Source organism: Monodon monoceros, unplaced genomic scaffold (genome assembly GCF_005190385.1).
Source record: "Monodon monoceros isolate NGI ecotype Baffin Bay Population unplaced genomic scaffold, NGI_Narwhal_1 Super_Scaffold_16, whole genome shotgun sequence".
Classification (NCBI taxonomy): domain Eukaryota; kingdom Metazoa; phylum Chordata; class Mammalia; order Artiodactyla; family Monodontidae; genus Monodon; species Monodon monoceros.
Genome location: NW_021703772.1, coordinates 65,502,219 through 65,521,181, shown reverse-complemented (window position 1 = coordinate 65,521,181; position 18,963 = coordinate 65,502,219). Strand labels below are relative to the sequence as shown.

At 35.4% G+C, this 18,963-nt stretch overlaps 1 protein-coding gene across 3 annotated transcripts in view; it reads right to left on the bottom strand.

The window, feature by feature from the left end:
- SCN9A (sodium voltage-gated channel alpha subunit 9) overlaps positions 1–18,963 on the bottom strand; it is a 148,237-nt gene that overhangs the window by 67,963 nt on the left and 61,311 nt on the right. The window contains exons 2-8 of one of the 3 annotated variants that reach the window (XM_029225298.1): positions 15,819–16,126; positions 10,804–10,922; positions 10,365–10,454; positions 9,671–9,799; positions 8,136–8,227; positions 6,944–7,153; positions 964–1,027 (exon numbers count right to left, since the gene is read on the bottom strand). In XM_029225298.1, the coding sequence (XP_029081131.1) occupies positions 964–1,027; positions 6,944–7,153; positions 8,136–8,227; positions 9,671–9,799; positions 10,365–10,454; positions 10,804–10,922; positions 15,819–16,076 (962 nt within the window). In that variant the 5' untranslated portion in view covers positions 16,077–16,126. Of the gene's footprint in view, positions 1–963; positions 1,028–6,943; positions 7,154–8,135; positions 8,228–9,670; positions 9,800–10,364; positions 10,455–10,803; positions 10,923–15,818; positions 16,127–18,963 lie in introns of those variants that run through there. The other 2 variants (XM_029225299.1, XM_029225300.1) reach the window with 2 other exon arrangements.

The window sequence follows — 18,963 nt, the reverse complement described above, 5'->3', positions numbered from 1 at the left end:
AGATAATGTATGCAAATTACCTAGCCTAGTTCCTGCACATAGAAAGCATTTAATAAATGGTAGCTGCTATTAGTATCAACATCAATCATTAAGACTTGGAAACTTTCACCAGATGTCATATAGTAGTTCTTGTACCCATAAAGATTGACATATAGGCCTCGAATAAAATTGTCTCCCCAAATTATTCTTGAGGTGAATTAGAATCAAGAACAGTCAATAGATAACAATTGTGTAAGTACATAGAGATTTCTAGTTTAAGACTTTTTTTCTCTTTAAAGTTAGTGGATTGGTATCCATGATGTCAAATAAACACAGTGTTCTGAGGTGTCTTTAGGAGCAGCAACCTTATCTTGTTTGTTTTTATGTTCCTATTGTACCCAGAGCCTCCTCCTGGGCAGGGGGCAGTGCAAGAACAAAGGCCCTGCAGCAGAAATAAAGTCGGTGTGTGGGAGAAAGAACAAAATGGGTACTTACATAAATACGACATTCTTAAAATATCTTTACCCCAGTCCATGGGATCCTTTTGTTTAGAGTGGCCAAACTGTCACTGCATTCTGTCACCTATGAACCATACTCGATGGGAGAATGAGTATAATTTGGGGATGGAAAGAAAAGTTGATTTTGTCACTCTTCTTCCCAGAAAGAAGAAATGCTGGAAACTATCCATCCAACTTTTGGTGGGGTTTTTTGGAAGTAATTTTTTTCTACTTTCTTAGGATGTATATGATTTGTATCTTGTTTTAATTCAAGCACTACCTCAAAGTATTGCTTTCAAATGTATGGTATGCATTAACCATGAAAGTTTTAAACTCTGGACTCACTGTGGGACAGAATGAGTCAAAAAATGCCATGAAATATATGAAAATAATATAGAATCAAAGGTTCTTATTAGCAAACTAATTGAGTTTGATTTTTCTTTTTTCCCCCAGCCTTTGGACTAAACTGAAAACAAATATTACGTACCCTGAATCGGTGCTGAAACCACAAAGGAGAGCATCTTTGGATCCCTCCAAGTAATAAAAATATTCTGTTCAGGAAGAAATTGAACAATATAACATTATGGAGTGTAAGCTTTAAGAGTGACACAGCAGGTCAGTTAATTAATATAGATATATTTACAAACATATTCAGGCCCAGTGCCAGGCAATAGGCATTCATTTATTTATTGTATTCTTATATATTTTCCTTCAAATATTTGTCGATAACCTCTTATGGGCCAGGCAGTGAATATGATGACAAACATAAATAAATAAGATCATCAATTTTATGAAGCTTTCTTTATGTTTAGGTAAGGGTGGAGGTTGGGAATGGAGAAAGACACTTAACAAGTAAATAAGTAAATATACAAGGTATTTTCACATAGGGATAAATGCCCTAAAGAAAATAAATTAAGATAATGTGACAAAATGTGGTCAGGGAAGTCTTTTCTAAAGAGATGACATTCGAGCTGGAACCTAAATGCTACAGAGAAGCCAGCCATTCGAGGACCCTCGTGAGACATCCTGACAGCGTGAAGAGCAAAGAGCAAAACCCCAAGGTAGAAATGAAGTTGGTATATGGAAACAAAAAAGCAAAATGGCCAGCCCAGTTATAGTGCAGTGAGTGGGGAGGATTGTGGTGTCAGAGGTAGGCCGGGGCCACGTAGCAAGGCTTTGCATGCCATGGAAAGGAGTTTGGATTGTAAGTGTGATAGGAAGTAATAGAAGTAGGAAGTAGAGATGTGAGACAATAATTAACATTTCTGAATGTTGCTGTGGCTGCTTTGTGGACTATGGACTATAGGAGGGCAAGTGTGGAAGCAGGGCAAGTGTAGAAGCAGGGATACAAGCTAAGTGACTACAGTGACAGGTGACATGGCTACGATTCAGAGTAGCCATGGATACGGAGAGAAGGGGATAGAATCAAGTGGACGGGATGTGTTGACGGAGTGCATGTGGGGTATGTGGAAGAGAGGAGACACAAGGATGTATCAGCTGGTCAAGAGTGGTACCAGTTACTGGGATAAGGAAGAGTGGGGCACAGAATGGCCTGAAGGACAACCAGGAGCTCCGTTTTAGCTGTGCTCCACGTGAGATGATTATTAGGTATTAAATTATATTTGTCAAGTAAGTGACTGGATTGATATGAGTCTTGAGGTCAGTGAAGGTATCAACTATGGAGATACAAAGATGGGCGTCATCGTCAGGCCATGGGACCTGATGAGTTAACCCAGAGAGAAAGTGGAGCTGGGGAAGGGGAGGGAAAGAGAAGGAAAAGAGCCCCCAGCTCAGCCCCAAGTATTCCAGAAGGGGTACAGTTGGCAAGGCAACACTGTAAGTGAAGGAAATTTATTTTCTGAAATTCTCTCATTGTTTACTCACCCATCAACATCTATTTAGGACTTACTAAGTTCTGGATGTTGAGGATACAGAACTGAAATAAATGTACATTTTCCCCTTTCATGGTACCCTCTGTGCCCATTTTCAGGTGTAAAGGAACTCATAACTCTTCCTTTATTTACTATAATGACTTATTCTTAATACAGGGGGCTGATCCAAACCTATACAGTAAAGGTATAAAGGACAAAAAGAATTTTTTTAATAAGAGCCCAACTTCCTATCTGGCTCAAGTCAAAATAAATAAAGATGTAATTTCTAGGAGGCTCTGGAGTAACAGCAGAACGAAGACTTTGAAGTCAGATGTACTTGGATTTGAATATTGTTTCTACCCCTTCCTATGTAGGTGAATTACTTTATCACTTTAAGATTTAGCTTCTGCATCTGTAAAATGTGGATAAGAACACCTACTTTGTAGAGCTGTTGAATTAGTACTAATAGGCTATGGCATGTAAAACAGTTAACACAGTGACCCACACTTTCTACATCAATGCTAAAAGAGCAGCAGCTCTTATTAAACAACTTCAGATAAGACTAACTGACTTATATGCCATCGTTTGGTCTTATGTAGAAGATACAAATATTAGAAGACACAAATAAACCAATAAGGCCTCTTAGTTTGGGGTGAAAACTCTCAGTGTTCATTTTTGCAGAAAATCCTGTGCCTTGGGGAGGGTAGGCATGGCAGAATGAGGATGGAGGAGGTGATCATGCAACGTTTTATACATAAACCTCTGAGATATTTTTATTATGGAAGGATTACTTTAGAGTTATCCTTTAAAGAAATACCAGTTCACATTTACCAATCACTGAGGAGCTGCTTTATAAAAGTAGGCTCTAAAGCTGCCTGTACGGGCATGTTGCAGGGCTAACATAGTCAATTCAATACACGAATGGTGAAAGGTGAAGCAATGGGAGTAGCTCACTCTGGTCTTGTAGAACACTTGAAAATAATTCCCAAACAAATAAACAGTAAATTATTAGGATAATTAGCCTCAAGAGAATTTAAGGTTAACATGTAAAGGGAAAATGTAATACCAAGAGAAGAATTCCTCTTTTGCACTCCCAGCCAATGATCCCATCTCACATTTTTCCGTGGAAATAAAAGCCACTGGGCTTGACTTAATCCTCCTCTGATTACGCTGGAGCCTGCTCTTCCATCTTTCCTCCTGCTTCTATGGTGGAGATGTCTCTCCCCTTCGCTCTCCCACTTTCTCAAGGACTTGCTCTCCCCCGCTCTCCTGAATTATTAATCCATATTTTACTACTCATTCAAGCACTAGAAAAATATCCCTATCAAAATCCATCTTTTAAAAAAATGCCGGCCATTGCCCCTGTTATTCTGATTCCCTTACAGCCAAATTTCTTGGAAGAATTGTCTACACATACTGTCTTCTCTTCCTTCTGACATCTTATTCACCCGTCACCACCTTCATCCAACCTTGTGTCCTACCGCTCTAGTAAAATTTGCTCATGAAATTCTCTAATGACTTCCATGTTGTTTAAGCTAATATACATTTCTCTATCCTCATCATCCTTGATCTTGATCTTAATCCTTGATCTTGCAGCGTCATTCAACACAAGCACTCCCTTTTCTCAACATACTTTTTTCTCTTGATTTTCCTACTTATATCTTTGCTTCTTGCTTTACTGGCCACTCTTTCTCTGCATATTTTTTGGGGTCCTCCTCTCTACCTGCCTTCTAGACATTAGGGTTGTGGAGATGAGCATCTTCTAAACACCAAATTTGCTTTAAACACCAGGTTTCCCATTGTCTACCTACTTATAAACATGAGGATTTTCAGAAGGATGTATATGTGTGTACATATCTTTTCCCTTTGCTGATTACTTCGAAGTGTATATCTCCAAACTAGGCATTTCCTCTGATCTCTATGCTTAAATCTCCAATTGTCTACTTCCTATCTCCACTTGGATATCCCAATGACATCTCAATTTTAACTGGTTAATAGTGACTTTCTCCTACAAACCTGCCCGCTCTTCCCTCACTTCCCATTGCCACCTATCCAGTTACTGTGCCAGAAACGTAGATGAGATTCCCCAAGCCCTTCTCTCCTCTCTAATTCATCAGTGGGTTCTATAGGTGTCATTTTGAACTCACATTTTTCACTTTCTGCCGCCACTCTAGATGAAACCACAACCTTGTCTTGTTTGGAATGATAGAAACATCATCCTAACTGGTCTTCCTTATTCTAATCTACCATCTACTCTTACCCAATCAGCTCCCCATATGGTAAAGTGATTAAAACCACTGCATTTAAAATAAAATCCAAATTCCTTTCCATGGGCTAAGACATTCTTCATGATATGACCCCTGCTTTTTTCTCTAACCTTCTCTGTTGCCATTCTGCCTCTCCTTTGCTAAAGTCTAACCACACTGCTATTTTCCCATTCCTTAAACACATGATACTCTTTCTTGTCTCAGGGCTTTTCCACAAGCTCTTCCTTCTAATTCAAGGAACAGCTCCCATTTACACTTACACTATTTTATGGCTTCTTATTATCCTTGAGATCTCTGCTTAAATGCCACCTCCTCAGAGAGGGCTTCTCATTTAGTTGGTATCTCAGCCCCTGAGATTTATTTTCTTCACATAGCATTTGTTATAACTTGCAATATTTTTTATTTGTCTGTTCTCCTCCTTTTACTCTTTCATTCTCCCTAGAAGATAAGCTCTGTGGATGCAGAGGCTGAGGTTATCATACTCACTGCTACAGGTCCAGAAACTTGTACAATGCTTAGCTCAGGGAAGCACTCAATAAACCCATGTGATGAATACTTGAATAAATATTGCAGTGAGATTGGGCTTCTATGACACAGAAAACAGGTAGGAAACCAAACTCGGACTGAACACAATCATCTCTGCTGTGAAACTATATTTCAGAAGAAAATCAAGAATAATATATAGAGTTGAGGGAGAAGATTGTGGTATAAAATTTCATTGTTAGCTAAGCTGTCATTCACTCATGTGTAAACCCAATATGAAGATACACTGCAAAATCCAAGAGCTTTTTCTACTCCTTTTGAAAAAAATTGCTTGAAGCAATTCCAGAAAGTTAAAAAAAAAAAAAAAAAATCACTCAAAGTATGAACTCAGGAATGAGGCCAAGATTCAGAATAAAAGGACTGGTAATGATCCTAGTTAAAAAAAAGTCAAGTTTAAGTAAGTGCTGTAAACTGATTCATAAAACAGAGTACAAATGTCAGCAATTACCTGTAAGCTCTATAACTTGCATGGTATATAAATTAAGAAATAAAATCCTTTGGAAACTAGAAATAAAATTTAAGATCATATTAATAAAAATCAGAAGCTGAAAAAATAAAGAAAAGCAAAGGAAAATATGCTACATTCCTCATCAAATGCTGGTAGTAAAAAATATATACATTAAAAATTTTACTTTGAAACCCTTCAGTTTTCTTGTTTTAGGCTTCCTTTTTTTCAGTTTTCTTTATTTACAGTCTTTTACTATATTAGCTAGGTTTTATTTGCCTTTATATTACTCAGTGAGTAGGAAAAAACACATTGAGTAAAGTAAAAAAAAAAAATGATGTATATGACTCTTTATTATTTAAGGAGAATTAACACCTGACCTTTACTCCCTGATCTCCTTCTATCAAAGGCACTTGCATGTCCACCTTACCTCTGGATCTAATTATTAAGGTTTATGGGTTCACGTGGGCAACATCTTACAGACACACTGCAGGTGTTAGACAGAAATTACAATCTTGCTAGATTTCATTCTCACCCAAACTCATCAGCTCTGGTGAGAGAAACTGTGTTAGGGGATAACTATTTAGAAAACATGCCGTTTATGCTTTCTGTAAGATACTCTAAAATACACTTGTGAATTAAGTAGACTTCTGAGACTGTGCGTACAGATCATCGTAAATGGTATCTACAGAACTAGTTCTGATGAATTAAACTATGATGGTCATGAGCTAGATTGAGGGAAGCCATTAGAAAGAGCTGTAAAACTCATCATTGGTTATAGTATGAGGATAGTGCTGATAAAGCTGAATTAACTGTTCTGCTTATACAAATCTTTAGAAATACTATTGAGACAAACATTTTAATATGTGATAATATCATTATAACATGATTAACATGACTGTACAATGTTATAGTTATAAGAAAAATACAAGGGTAAAAATATAATTATATTACTATATAATAAATTATACTATAAAATAAACGTAAGTATAAATTACTCAATAAAACTACAGTATATAAATATATAACTTATGAAATTTAAGGGTCAATATCATTAATTCATAGCTAAATTTATTTTTCTAGAGCAAACTTATTCTTTTTTATCTTACAGAAATTGAGAATTATGGAACTATCCCATGTTCTTAATACCAGAACCGCTAGAAAGCTTAGATCCAGGGAAATTTATGAAAATATAACATGATCCAAATTCACATTGCAGCAGCTTTCTCTATATTTGAGTGATTTTGAAATAATTAAAATGAAAGCAACATTTCATTGCCAGAAGAGAACAATGCTCTTAGCCCTATTTCAACCTATTAATAACTACAAGGGCATTCTTACTTCCATAGTCTTCTTCATCGAGAGTATTCAATATGCTTTCTATTGTTTCATTATTTTCAAGCAGAGTCCGCACACATTTTTGCTTCAGGTTGCCCATAAAGAGCTGCAGTCCAATCAGTGCAAACACGCTCAGACAGAACACAGTCAGGATCATGACATCAGAAAGCTTCTTCACAGACTGGATCAGGGCCCCTACGATGGTCTTTAGGCCTGAATACGAGGAGAAATAGGTGTTCAAAATGAAATAAAGCCTCTGAATGAGAAACGAAAATAAAACACAAGCTTTCCTAGAAATGCATGCATTTTATCAAACCAATGATCTTAAATAACCTAGATGGAAAAAAGTCTACCAGCTCAAAAGGGTGGACTTGCTGTTTTATATATTTTGTTTCTGTATATTACAGCAAGTGATTAAAAACTTTAAATATTTCCAGAGAATAACCAAACTGTCAAAATGAATAATTTGGTTGCTCAAACCATATCCACACTCACTTGAAAAAATAATTTTTAAAAAGTGTCAATTCAGTGAATGTTCGTCAGACAAAACATCTCTTTATAACGACACCAAAACAGAAAAGAGGCTGAATTGCAGCACAGTGACAACTTACTAATTTTCAGTTAAGAAATGGTTTGTTGAGGAAAGAAAAAAACATTATGTCATGCAATCCTCCCCATGCTGATATTCTGTATCTCTTTTCTTAACCATATGAAAAGCAATAAAACAAATTGAAATTTTCATTCCTGGATAAGCAAAATGGAAAATGAACTGTTAGACAGGAGGGAAAATTTCAAGTTGAGATGTGAACCAAACGGCCATCTTCATCGCCTAAGACTCATGCAACTGATTAAACTCAAAGGCTGACTTTTAATAACGATTGTGAAAAACGTAAGAGATCAAATTTAATTAAAATTGCGTAAGAGAAAGTTTTTCTTGTTTTTCCTTCAAAAGATCAAAGTCAGCCCCGGTGTTTAACCCCACTCTCACCTGGAATGACTGAAATTGTTTTCAAAGCTCGGAGAACTCTGAATGTTCTCAACGCTGAGACATTGCCCAGGTCCACAAACTCTGTCACATATCTGTAATAGGGGAGTTTATACACAAACACGGTAACAACACACACACACAAACAAAGAACTCCCAAAATAGTTGGAGTTATGAGTGGCCTAATGCTTCACACCAATTACTTCTTACCTGGGATTACAGAAATAGTTTTCAAAGCTCTCAACACTCTGAAAGTTCGAAGAGCTGAAACATTGCCTAGATTTACAAATTCTGTTAAATACCTGTAGAATTAAATCAGAGTTATTCAGAATTTAGATAGAGTCTATGATACTTACCTGTGCCTTTAGTCAAGGTGTTTCTTACGCTTGGAACTTATTTAAATTTACAGTTCTGCAAGTCTTTTGCTTCTATCATTACTAATTTAATTTGATTTGATTTGAGTCATTTGATGTGAGCAAAATACAAACGTATTATTAAAATGGTTTCATACACATAAATGCCTAACTAAACAATTAAATGCTTCAATTACTAAACTTCAATATTATGGTAATATAGATATTTAATATTCTATAAAATACCAGCAGCAAACCTAGACAACTGTATGCTAATTCAAAGAAGCCAGACACAAAAAGGTCATATATTGTATGATTCCATTCACGTGAAATGTCTAGAATAGGCAAATCCACAGAGACAGAACACAGTTGAGTGGTTTCCAGGGACTGGGGCGGGGGGAGAAGGGAATGGAAGTGACTGCTCTCTGGGGTGACGAAAATATTCTGGAATTAGAAAGTGATGATTGTTGCACAACTTTGTGAACATACTACAAAACACTGAATTTTATACTTTAAAAATGGTAAAGTTTATGGCACATAAATTTAAAACAGGAGACCCCTGAGAAGATGCAGCCTTCTTTGACACAGTGTTGTCTTAGCAGGTGGTGGGTGGCACTACAGCAGTCTTATATGACCACAAAAAGAGCCAGCCTGAAGGACAAAGAGGTGGGGCAGGTGTGCGGGAATTGGAGACTAGAAATCTCAAGACCCTTCTGTACTGTCTAAATCCCTCCAATGAACATGTATTACTTTTACAATTCAAAATGACAGAGGGAAAATACTGTATATAGGTTTGAGATTTAAAAAATAAAGAAATGTTTCTGACAAATATATTTAGGAAAAGAGCAGCAATATGAATAAATTAAAATTATATCTTAATGTGATACTTTTCCCTTGAAAATAAACTGTGGATGCCTATGTAATGCATACACAATGCATTAATGTTAGGTTTAGTATGCAGTGACAGCCCTTATAAAAAGATTTATTTCTATATTTTAATATACTTATTAGCTTTTGAATAATATAGGTTAATTTAAAAAAAGAGCACCGTACTTATAATAAATGTCTGGGTTTTTTCTTATAGGTTTTACCAGATTTTAAATAAGAACTTGGAAAAAGTGTGACCCTAACTGGCACCACATATATTATCTATCCAAGTACTGAGCATGGAGGAAGACCATCTATCTTAATGATGTCACACACTTTTGAGTAGAAAACGCTCTATCTGAAAAAATATTAATATTTTTTTGATGACTAACTTTCATACAGTATCCTTTAAATGCAACCATTATATGCAGGAAAAGTCAAACCCCAAAAGTCTGTTCTTACTGGAATACTGTGCTGTCTGAGGCTTTCTTGAGTTTGGCATTTCAAAAAACTGAAAGTACTTACGCAAAAACAATGACAATAAAATCAAGCCAGTTCCAAGGGTCACGAAGGAAAGTGAATTCTCCTACACAGAAGCCTCTTGCAAGGATTTTTACAAGCGATTCAAAAGTATATATTCCAGTAAAAGTGTACCTAGGCACAAGAATCCATTGGGATATTAAGTGTGAAAAGAATACAATACCATGTGAATCTTTATAATTAATTTTTTCTGATCAACCAAAGGACGGTATCTATTGGAGTATGGCTGTTGGTTTATGGACCCATTCTAACTATTAGAATAAACTATAGTAAAGGTCCTTCCAGAAAATCTTAAAATGTACATATCAGAAACACTCTCAGAAAGTAGAGGTATTTAAAAATTAGTAAGAACACAGGTATTAGGTCTGCTTAGAAAATTCCTGCATTGTTCCTATCAGAAATATACCCAAGGACAAGAGATATGTGGCATGTCTAAGAACAAAGCAGGGCATCTGATAAGGTCTTTTTTCTAGAAAAGACTGTAGCACGTATTACTCTATTGTAGTATTTGCAGGTTAATATTGTAGGGGAGAGAAAAATAATTGAAAGAAAAGCAACTATGTAACATGGGAAGATAAACACCACAATATTTATAGATGCAATAACTTCCTGGTATAAAAAGGAAAGGATAAAAATGACCATACTAAGACTATATTAAAATGTACTTAAACCCACTTACTCTACATTCTTGGTCCAATCTGGAGGGTTACTCATGGTCATAAATATGCAATTCGTCAGAATAGTGCACATGATAAGCATGCTGAATGCGGTAGCTTAGAATCAAGGAATATGATAAAAGACCACGGTAGGAACTTTGAATATCTGATAAAGACATTTGTTGAAATGCTAACAATTTTTCCTTAGAAAAAAATTCTAAGCACGTCTATAGACTTAAAAAAAATCTCTTTGAACAAGGGAGTAACAGACAAAAGCAATTTTTCCTAAAATACTAAAATTGCCATTCTCCCAATCTACTTACAGATCTACACCAAATTATATTGAGATTGGTAAACCAGAGTCTTTTCAGGTACAAAAGGACTAAAATCTATATTTAAAAAAAAATTTTTAAAAACTGCATTTTAAAGAACCATTGTAAGTAAGCATTTTAAAAAGGATATGAGTGTACTAAAATCTTAATAGATATTCTTCTGAGAGGACTGAAAGGAGAGAGGATGTACAAAGCAGGTGTGGCATTGAAACGGAAGATTGCTTTCCCTTTGTTCAAAACTATGAAAGTCTGCAGGAGTAAAAAGAAAACAGTATGAATTGAGACTCCAAAATTTCAATGTAGTAGGTTAATATCTGCAATTTACCTCTCCATGTGGTAGGGTCATATTAAAGAAACACTGCCATCAGACCCAAGCAATGTGGTTCCAATACCATTGATGCAGCTCTTCACGTCATGTTGGCCAATGAACTCCAAGTCCATTGTCCATTTCATCAGTAAAGTAAGAAGTGAGCCATTTATGAGCATGTATTATTTAGAGCTTTCAAAATACAGTTTTCACTTTTTCATATCCCTTCAACATCCAAATCAGTAACAATAACTTGTGGCCACTGTAAGTATTTTAAAATACAACTTAGTTCTTTCATTACATTGCATTTTATGCAAACCAAATAGATACTAGCTATCCTTGATTTTTATCATATCACTGAGAGAATTTTAATACTTCTTGGCTATTGTCAGGTTTAGTAGCAAATGTACCAAAATATGAGTTTTCAAAAATATTTTCATAAATTTAAGGAATATTAGAGTTGAAAGAATCCTACTACTCAGTATGATTTTCCTATTTTAGATGTTAATACCAATACCAGCTAAAATAAAAGAACATAAATTAAAGGACTTGCTTGCTACTATCCATGGCAATTTTTTGAAATAATACGAATAGAACCAAACATTTAAGAAATATGTTATGCAACCATTGCATAATGAGTGACATTTTCCATGTCTTTGGTATTTAGTTGAAAAATTTGAAACCCAAACAAACAAACAGCAATAACAACAAAACATTAAAACAACCGAAGGAGTTGGCTTGGAAATCAGAAAGACCAAGTTCAACTCCTTGTCTTATTTTTCTGTGGTTAGCAAACAAATTCCTTGTGTTATCTAGAAGACACTAATTTGGTCTTTTTGTTGTTCATTCTGAATTTTATATAAGTTTATAAGGGAGCTTCTGGTAATAAATATTTTTCACCAAACTGGAGATGTAACTTTGGGTAATCTTGCTCTTGTATGTGGCAGAGCCCCCAAGAAAACAAACAGAATCTATTATTTTCAGAAGCCCTTTTATATTCCTGGTCTCTTTTACTATACCAGTTATGTATAGTAAATTAAACATAATTTAACATAAAGTTCACTTTTACATTGAAAATTAGTTTTAAAATTAATATCTCACCTTTGAGTACAACTATTGTTTTCTTAAATCTCAATACACTGTGCTTTTTAAAATTCGTTCAGCCATTATATTCTACAATTGTGCAGTGAGCAACTATGGCATAAGAGGCAATGAAAGGAATTTGAACATAAATGAGGCACGAGTTTTGCATTCAAGGAGCTTCCTAGAAAAGTGATAAGAACACAATAACTCTAATACAAGGCAAGATGTGACAGGTAGCATACAGAGAAATACAAATGGCAGAGCATGAGAGTAAAGAGGGGGCGTGGTCACATGTCTGTCAGAATAATCAGGGGACTTCATGAACCAGAGATCATCTGAGCTAATGTGAAAATCATATTACTGCCTCAACTTGGCAAGATCAAGTTACCTTGTCCTTGAAATTTAAAAAAAAGAACTGGTTTACTATTTTTAAATTCAGATTCCCAATTTTCATTTTCATTAAAAACTTCTTTAGGATTGTCTAGGTTTATAAACAACCAGGAGTTAATTACAGGTGGGAAAAATAGATATGCCTATGAAATTTTGGGTAGCAGAATGAGTCTCTTTAGCAAAGTCTAAAATCCTACTAGGAAACACATAGATGTCAAGGTCTGAATAAATTTTTTTTAATATTGCTCACTTATTTAATAATTTATTGAACATAAAATTAGAGAATTAAGGTACTTAAAGAGTATAACCGTTGGAGTTGGACAGATAGGATTCTAAATACCTGATCTACCATTTCACAACTTGAGAGCTAGCACTTCATGTCTGTGAAGCTTTTAAGTTCTGGTGTATTGTAAATTCTTAGTAAATGGTAGGAACAGCTGCTGATATTCTGGGCAACATATAAGGCACCAGTGATATGAAGATAATAAGACATTGTACCTGTCCTCTTAATACCCACAGCAGAGGGTGATTGGTAATTTATTCTTTCTTAAAGACACAAACTTTCATCTATAATAAAGGCACTGCATAAAACTCTTCAAAAGCACTTAATATATTCATCACACATGAAAATGAAGCCCTAACTTCTATCATTAGTTTATTAAGTGTCCTTTTTTTAACAAAGCATTGATAATTACACTCAAATATAAGATAAAATCTGAACCCAGGTCAAATCAGGAGTCATTTAGATTTTTAGTCCAAGCAGTGATTATAATGTAGCAGAAATAAAGTTCTTGTCAACTAGTGTGAATAACCCGAAACATTAAGGAATCAATCCACACAGAAGCCAATCCTGAAGTTGCAAGTGGAAGTCAAAACTACTTTAATCAAGAATGATTGAAGGGCTAGGACATGGCACAAAAAGCTGATCATTTAAAGCTCGAAACCAAAAAATTCAAAAGACTCGGTAATCCCTGTGGGTATTTATTCATCTGTTAATAGAGGACCATGAAAAATAGATCACTTCGTTTGACCTAGCTCTACCCAAGTATACTGATGCAGATGTGCGTTAGGCTTTTAATGTGGTTGACGTCATATTTGAAAGGAGCTGGGGCCAAGGTGAGGGATTGGAGTCCCACCCCTAAATATTCTCCATTAAAATTGTCTACCACATACCCAAAATGATTCCATTAGTTAATCCTCCATCCAAATACAAACATTTTCTCCTTGCCTCTCAAGTCACTTTAAGCCAATATTAGTTTATCTCTGAATTGGGATTTATTTCAGAAAGATTCCTTTCCTCCTTCAGGGGTTCCTGGTTAAGTAATATTCAGGCCCCCTTGAGAAATGGGACATGCAGGAGGTATCCATGAAGAGCCAGGCATTTTTCAGGATGAAGTAGTAATTAAAATGAGAAAGTACTTTCTATATTGCCGGTTTCATTATTTACCCATTCATTCTTCCATTCATTTTTGTAAAGCTGTGAGCATGGTGATTGCTATACAACAGAAATTAAACTAAGAGATGTTATACAACAGAATATTTCAGTAGGGAGTCAAATCAACTTGAACTAAAAAATTTGTGACAAAACTTACTAGCATGTAGCATTTTGTAAGTTACTTATTTTCCCCAGGTCCTTTGTTACTTCCTGTCTTACCAAGTTATAGTAAATATGTGTGCTAATTTGTATAAAAAGTCTAGTGCCTGACACAGAGATCCTGAATACATGTTAACATTCTTCCTTCCTGTGTCAGAATACTGATTGGTTAATTGGAATGCTGGGTAGTATCTCAAAGGCTTCTCAGGTATTCTGCTTTCTCCTTCTGTGCTGTCAGCTTGCTGAGATGCTGGCTTTAACATGAAGCAAAATATTACATATTGCTATTCACAGCAACTATCCCAAAGAAGATGTGTTTCTACCATCAAAATTAACTTCATCACATTTTCTACTTCTTAAGACATTTCAGTGCCCTTTATTTTATTTGCTAGATGTGTTATCAATAAATAATCTCTTTTATTTACATCTTAAGTCAAAATAGTTTTTTTAATGGACTTTATCCTGCCTTTCTTGACCTCTTAAAGATAACTCTGCAGTTGCCATGCAGCAAAGCATTGTTGGAGAAAGTTATGGAACCTGCTGATCTAATACTTTACTGTCTCCTCTTTGTCAAGTTCAATCTGGTTGTATCTGCTACTGTCTCAGAAATGACTATAATCCCCTTCTCATTTTCTTGGTAGAATAACCATTATAGCAGTTGTTTCAAACTCTCCCCTTTCCTTAATGCAATCAACACCTTCTCAGATCTACTGCTCTCAAGATTGACTCTCAAAGGACAATTTCCACTCCTGTAGTACGGAAAATATTGATATGATTTAACATGCATTTCCTCAGATGTGCCAACCTTTACTTCAACATATCAGGACTCAAATTCATCCTCCTATTTGCCCTTCAGGGCTCACACAGTAAGGCTTCGCTCCATTTTTCTAATGCAAATACAAGCTGACCTGTGGTTTATCCCTTGTCTGTTAACATCAGCAACTAGCTACTTACTCGACCCTCTGTATTTTTCTCTGAGAATAATTTTTCTCCACTTTCAAACGTGCTATTTATACCCTACATTGAAAAGGTTTTCAATTTATTCATTGCCTCAAGTGACCATCTTTCTGGTGGAAATTTCTCAAATTTTTCAGCATGCATCGACTGCCACCCACTTCCTCTTTTTACTTGCTATCCACCGCTATCTTGCTTTTATTTCCATCACCTAACACAAACTGCTTCCAAAAAGTTACCAACTCATCCTCCTTGTTCATTCCAATAGCCTTTCTCCAGCCTCAACTTTCTGAATAATTTTATGAGATACTCTCTTCCTTTTTTTTTTTTGAATAATGGAAAACTTTCTGATTTATAATGTCTTGCCTCTCTGACCATCTCAGACTCTTTCTCTCCAACCCCCTAAATGAGTGGCTCTCTAAATCCCATTATTAGTTGAGTGATTTTATATATTCCCATGGATTCACCTGTCACCTCCGTGCAAATGCATTCTGGACATATCCCCAGGTCTTACTTCTCAAACTGACAATTATTTTGTTCCTACCAGGATGCACTTATGTTATGTCCCAAAAGGCAGAACATTATACTAAACGCTATTAAATTAAAAAAAAATAAAAATAGTATGCCAGTGACAGAACCAGTTTTGATGAAAAATTAGTAAAAGTACATATTCTGAAAGAGCCTACATATGTATTTAACTAAACATTTTTGTCATGATGTGGCTTTTCACTAAATTCCACTTAATCTCAATTTAAAATATTTTTCTGTACAAAAGAGGTAAACAGAGACCACACCATTGCAGGCACAATAAACTCACTTTTTTGTCTGCATAGTAAGGGTCCAGGTCCTCCAGGGGCTCCGAAACCATGCCCTGAGGGATGTCCCCATAGATGAAGGGCAGCTGTTTGCCGGCTTCCAAGTCACTGCTTGGCTTTGGCCCTTCTTCGTCATCGTCTTTCTTTTCTTCTTTGGGTTCCTTTGTTTTTCCTTCAGCAATACGTTGTTCAATGAGGGCAAGAGACTGTTTTGTGAAGTAGACAAAGCTCTGAGGTCCTGGGGGAGGCAACATTGCCATCTTTTCATCCTGTATATTTTATTTCCCCTTCAGCTCCTTACATGAGAGGCCTAAGTAGAAACAAACAAAGCCTTAAGTGGTTGCCAGCCAGGGACGGCACTTGAAAAAAATAATAATAGTAATAGTAATAATAACACAGATTTTGGTTTCAACTACAAGAAGCACTTTCACAGAATTATCATCATGTTGAATGAGCACTTATTAAGTGACTACTACGTACATGACTTATTTTCCATGCTCTCTAATGATCTTTATTTAAGAATTTGAACTTAACACTTCACAGATCTTAAAGTGATAACTTAATGGAAAATATGTTTAATTCCCTTTATTTTTCATCTGTATTTACTCTTAGTGCAATTCAATTCAACTTTCCTTGTTTAAAAATCTTTATGACAGTGCTTCTGATAGCACCACTCTCCAGGTTCCCTTCTTGCCTCTCTCGTCACCTGATCCTCTTCTGTCTGACATCTCATAATATACTCACACCCTCTGCTTCTCTTTCTTGAGGAAACTCATCTCTGTGAAGTGAGGTGGTGGAAGATTGTTTTACTCTATTTTACACATTTAGATTTTCTTACAATAAATACATATACCTTTATGAATCAGAAAAAAATATATTTCCATTTTGAATTAAAAACAATTTAGGCAAATGTTTCAGAAGAACAAAGAAGATAAAAGGAATTTGGGAAAGGTTTGGGATAGATTCCATTTAAAAAGTAAAAACACTATAATAGGCATTCAAATTATGACTTCCCTAATTAACTTACATGTGTATACAAAACATTACAAGAACTACAGGAAAGAAAAATAAAAAATGCAAACTTCTATATATTATTATTTTGGAATGTTCTAAATAAAAGAGCATAAAAAATACCTGTTCCTATTTTAAAAATAACAGACTTATTATTTCAATGAGTCAAGATAACTTCATAATTCCTCCACTGGAAAATAAAAATGAGTCCTCCTGCATTAGGATTGCCTGAGAGTTGGGACACACCAACTTCTAGTATGTCAACCCACTGTGAACAACTTGAAAGGTTGTATATTGAGTGATATCATGACACACAGAGGGAGGATAAGCTAAGAGAAGCCACGGTCTGTTCTTTTATTTTCCAATGCGAAACATAAAAATTAAGCAAATCACAATAGTGACAACACAGGTTATACAGATTCAGAAAAAGTAGTGAAAAGAAGCTGAAACTAATTATTCTTTTACAGATTTCTCCTCTTCCCATGTCAAACAAAATTTACTTCAATTATGTTTAGAGCAAAATGGATGACTTTTCCCCTTAGTTATTTGGGTATGGTATAAGAATAACCCTTATCAGAAATCTATGTATTTTTTTAAGGTGGAAAACCAGCTTAAAAACAACAGAAACTCATTTTGCAATGTAAAATTATAGAAAGGATTATAATGCAAATTTAGCTTTTCTGAAAAAATGCATTTTTATGTTTTTATCACATAAATGAGTCTGGTTTTTGCCATGGTATGTATCAACATATTTCTTTTTAAATCTGCTAACCCATATTCATTTAAAATGTTTTTACCAAATAGTTAATCTGGGCATGTTCCTATATCAGATATTTAAAGCTGTGAGAGTAAGGAGAAAACACAGTTTTTGTCATTAAGGACCTCACATTCTAAAAAGGAATACCAATCATACCAAATCATACAGCAAAGACAAGCCTGGTTTGGCCATACTACAGGAGAATACAATCAGCTTAAATAACTCACAGCCTTCCTTTATACCCTGATGTAGACACGGAGAAAGAGATATAGGCATGTGCCAGGAGTGAGGGTGCCATAGGTAATAGGAAGTGGCAAGCTCCTGCGATTTAAGTACAAAATTTCAAACATTACTGACATAAATTCCAGGACTCTTTTAGGAGCCTCTCCAAACATGGAGAACTCAAAACATCTTATAAATACTAGATATATAGCAATAGTTCATGGGAGAAAATTTGCTGAAAGCCATGCAATGGCATATTTAGAAATAAGAACACATCTCTACCTATGGATTCAGGATTATGGAATTTTATAATTATGAAAAAGAAGAGCAAAGTCAGTCCATTCTGCTGGCCACAAGCAGCTAAAATTGTTGCTTTTGAACAAAATTCATATAGTTAATTGACTATGTGTCTGCTGGTTTGCCCTGGGTTTTAAAGTATTTGACTAAGATTATTTATTCTGTTATTTCTATAAATTCAAACCAGTAAGAAGAGGTATATATTTTGATGGAAACGAAAGTTGAGAAGAATTTCGAAGAATGTAGTGAAAAATAAGGGACACTGCATGTGCACATTCAAAAGCAGGATAGAGTGACTCATGAAAGAATGAATCATGACTCAGCATTCCACTACTAGGTAAGTACTCAACAGAATTGAAAACATGTCCCCGCCAAACTTGTACCTGAATGTTCATAGCAGCATTATTCTTAATAGCCAAAAAGTGGAAACAATCCAAATGTCTGTCGACTGACAAAATGGGGCGTATCCACACAACGGAATACGACAATAAAAATAAATAAAATACAGATACATGTTACAACATGGATGAACTCTGAAAACCCCGTGAAGGTGGCCAGACCCAAAAGGTCACATACTGGATGATTCCATCTGTATGAAATGCCCAGAACAGGCATACCCTCAGAGACAAAAAGTACATTGCTATTGCCAGAAGCTGGGGGGAGGGGGTAGTGAGGAGAGACCATTAATGGTTATGGGGTTAATGGTTAAAAGGAATGAAGTTTCTTGGGGAGGTGATAAAAAGTTCTAAAATTAGATAATGGCAATGATTGCACAACTCTGTGAATATGCTATAAACTACTGAATTTACACTTTAAAGGATGATTTTTATGGTATGTGAGCTACACCTCAATAAAATTAT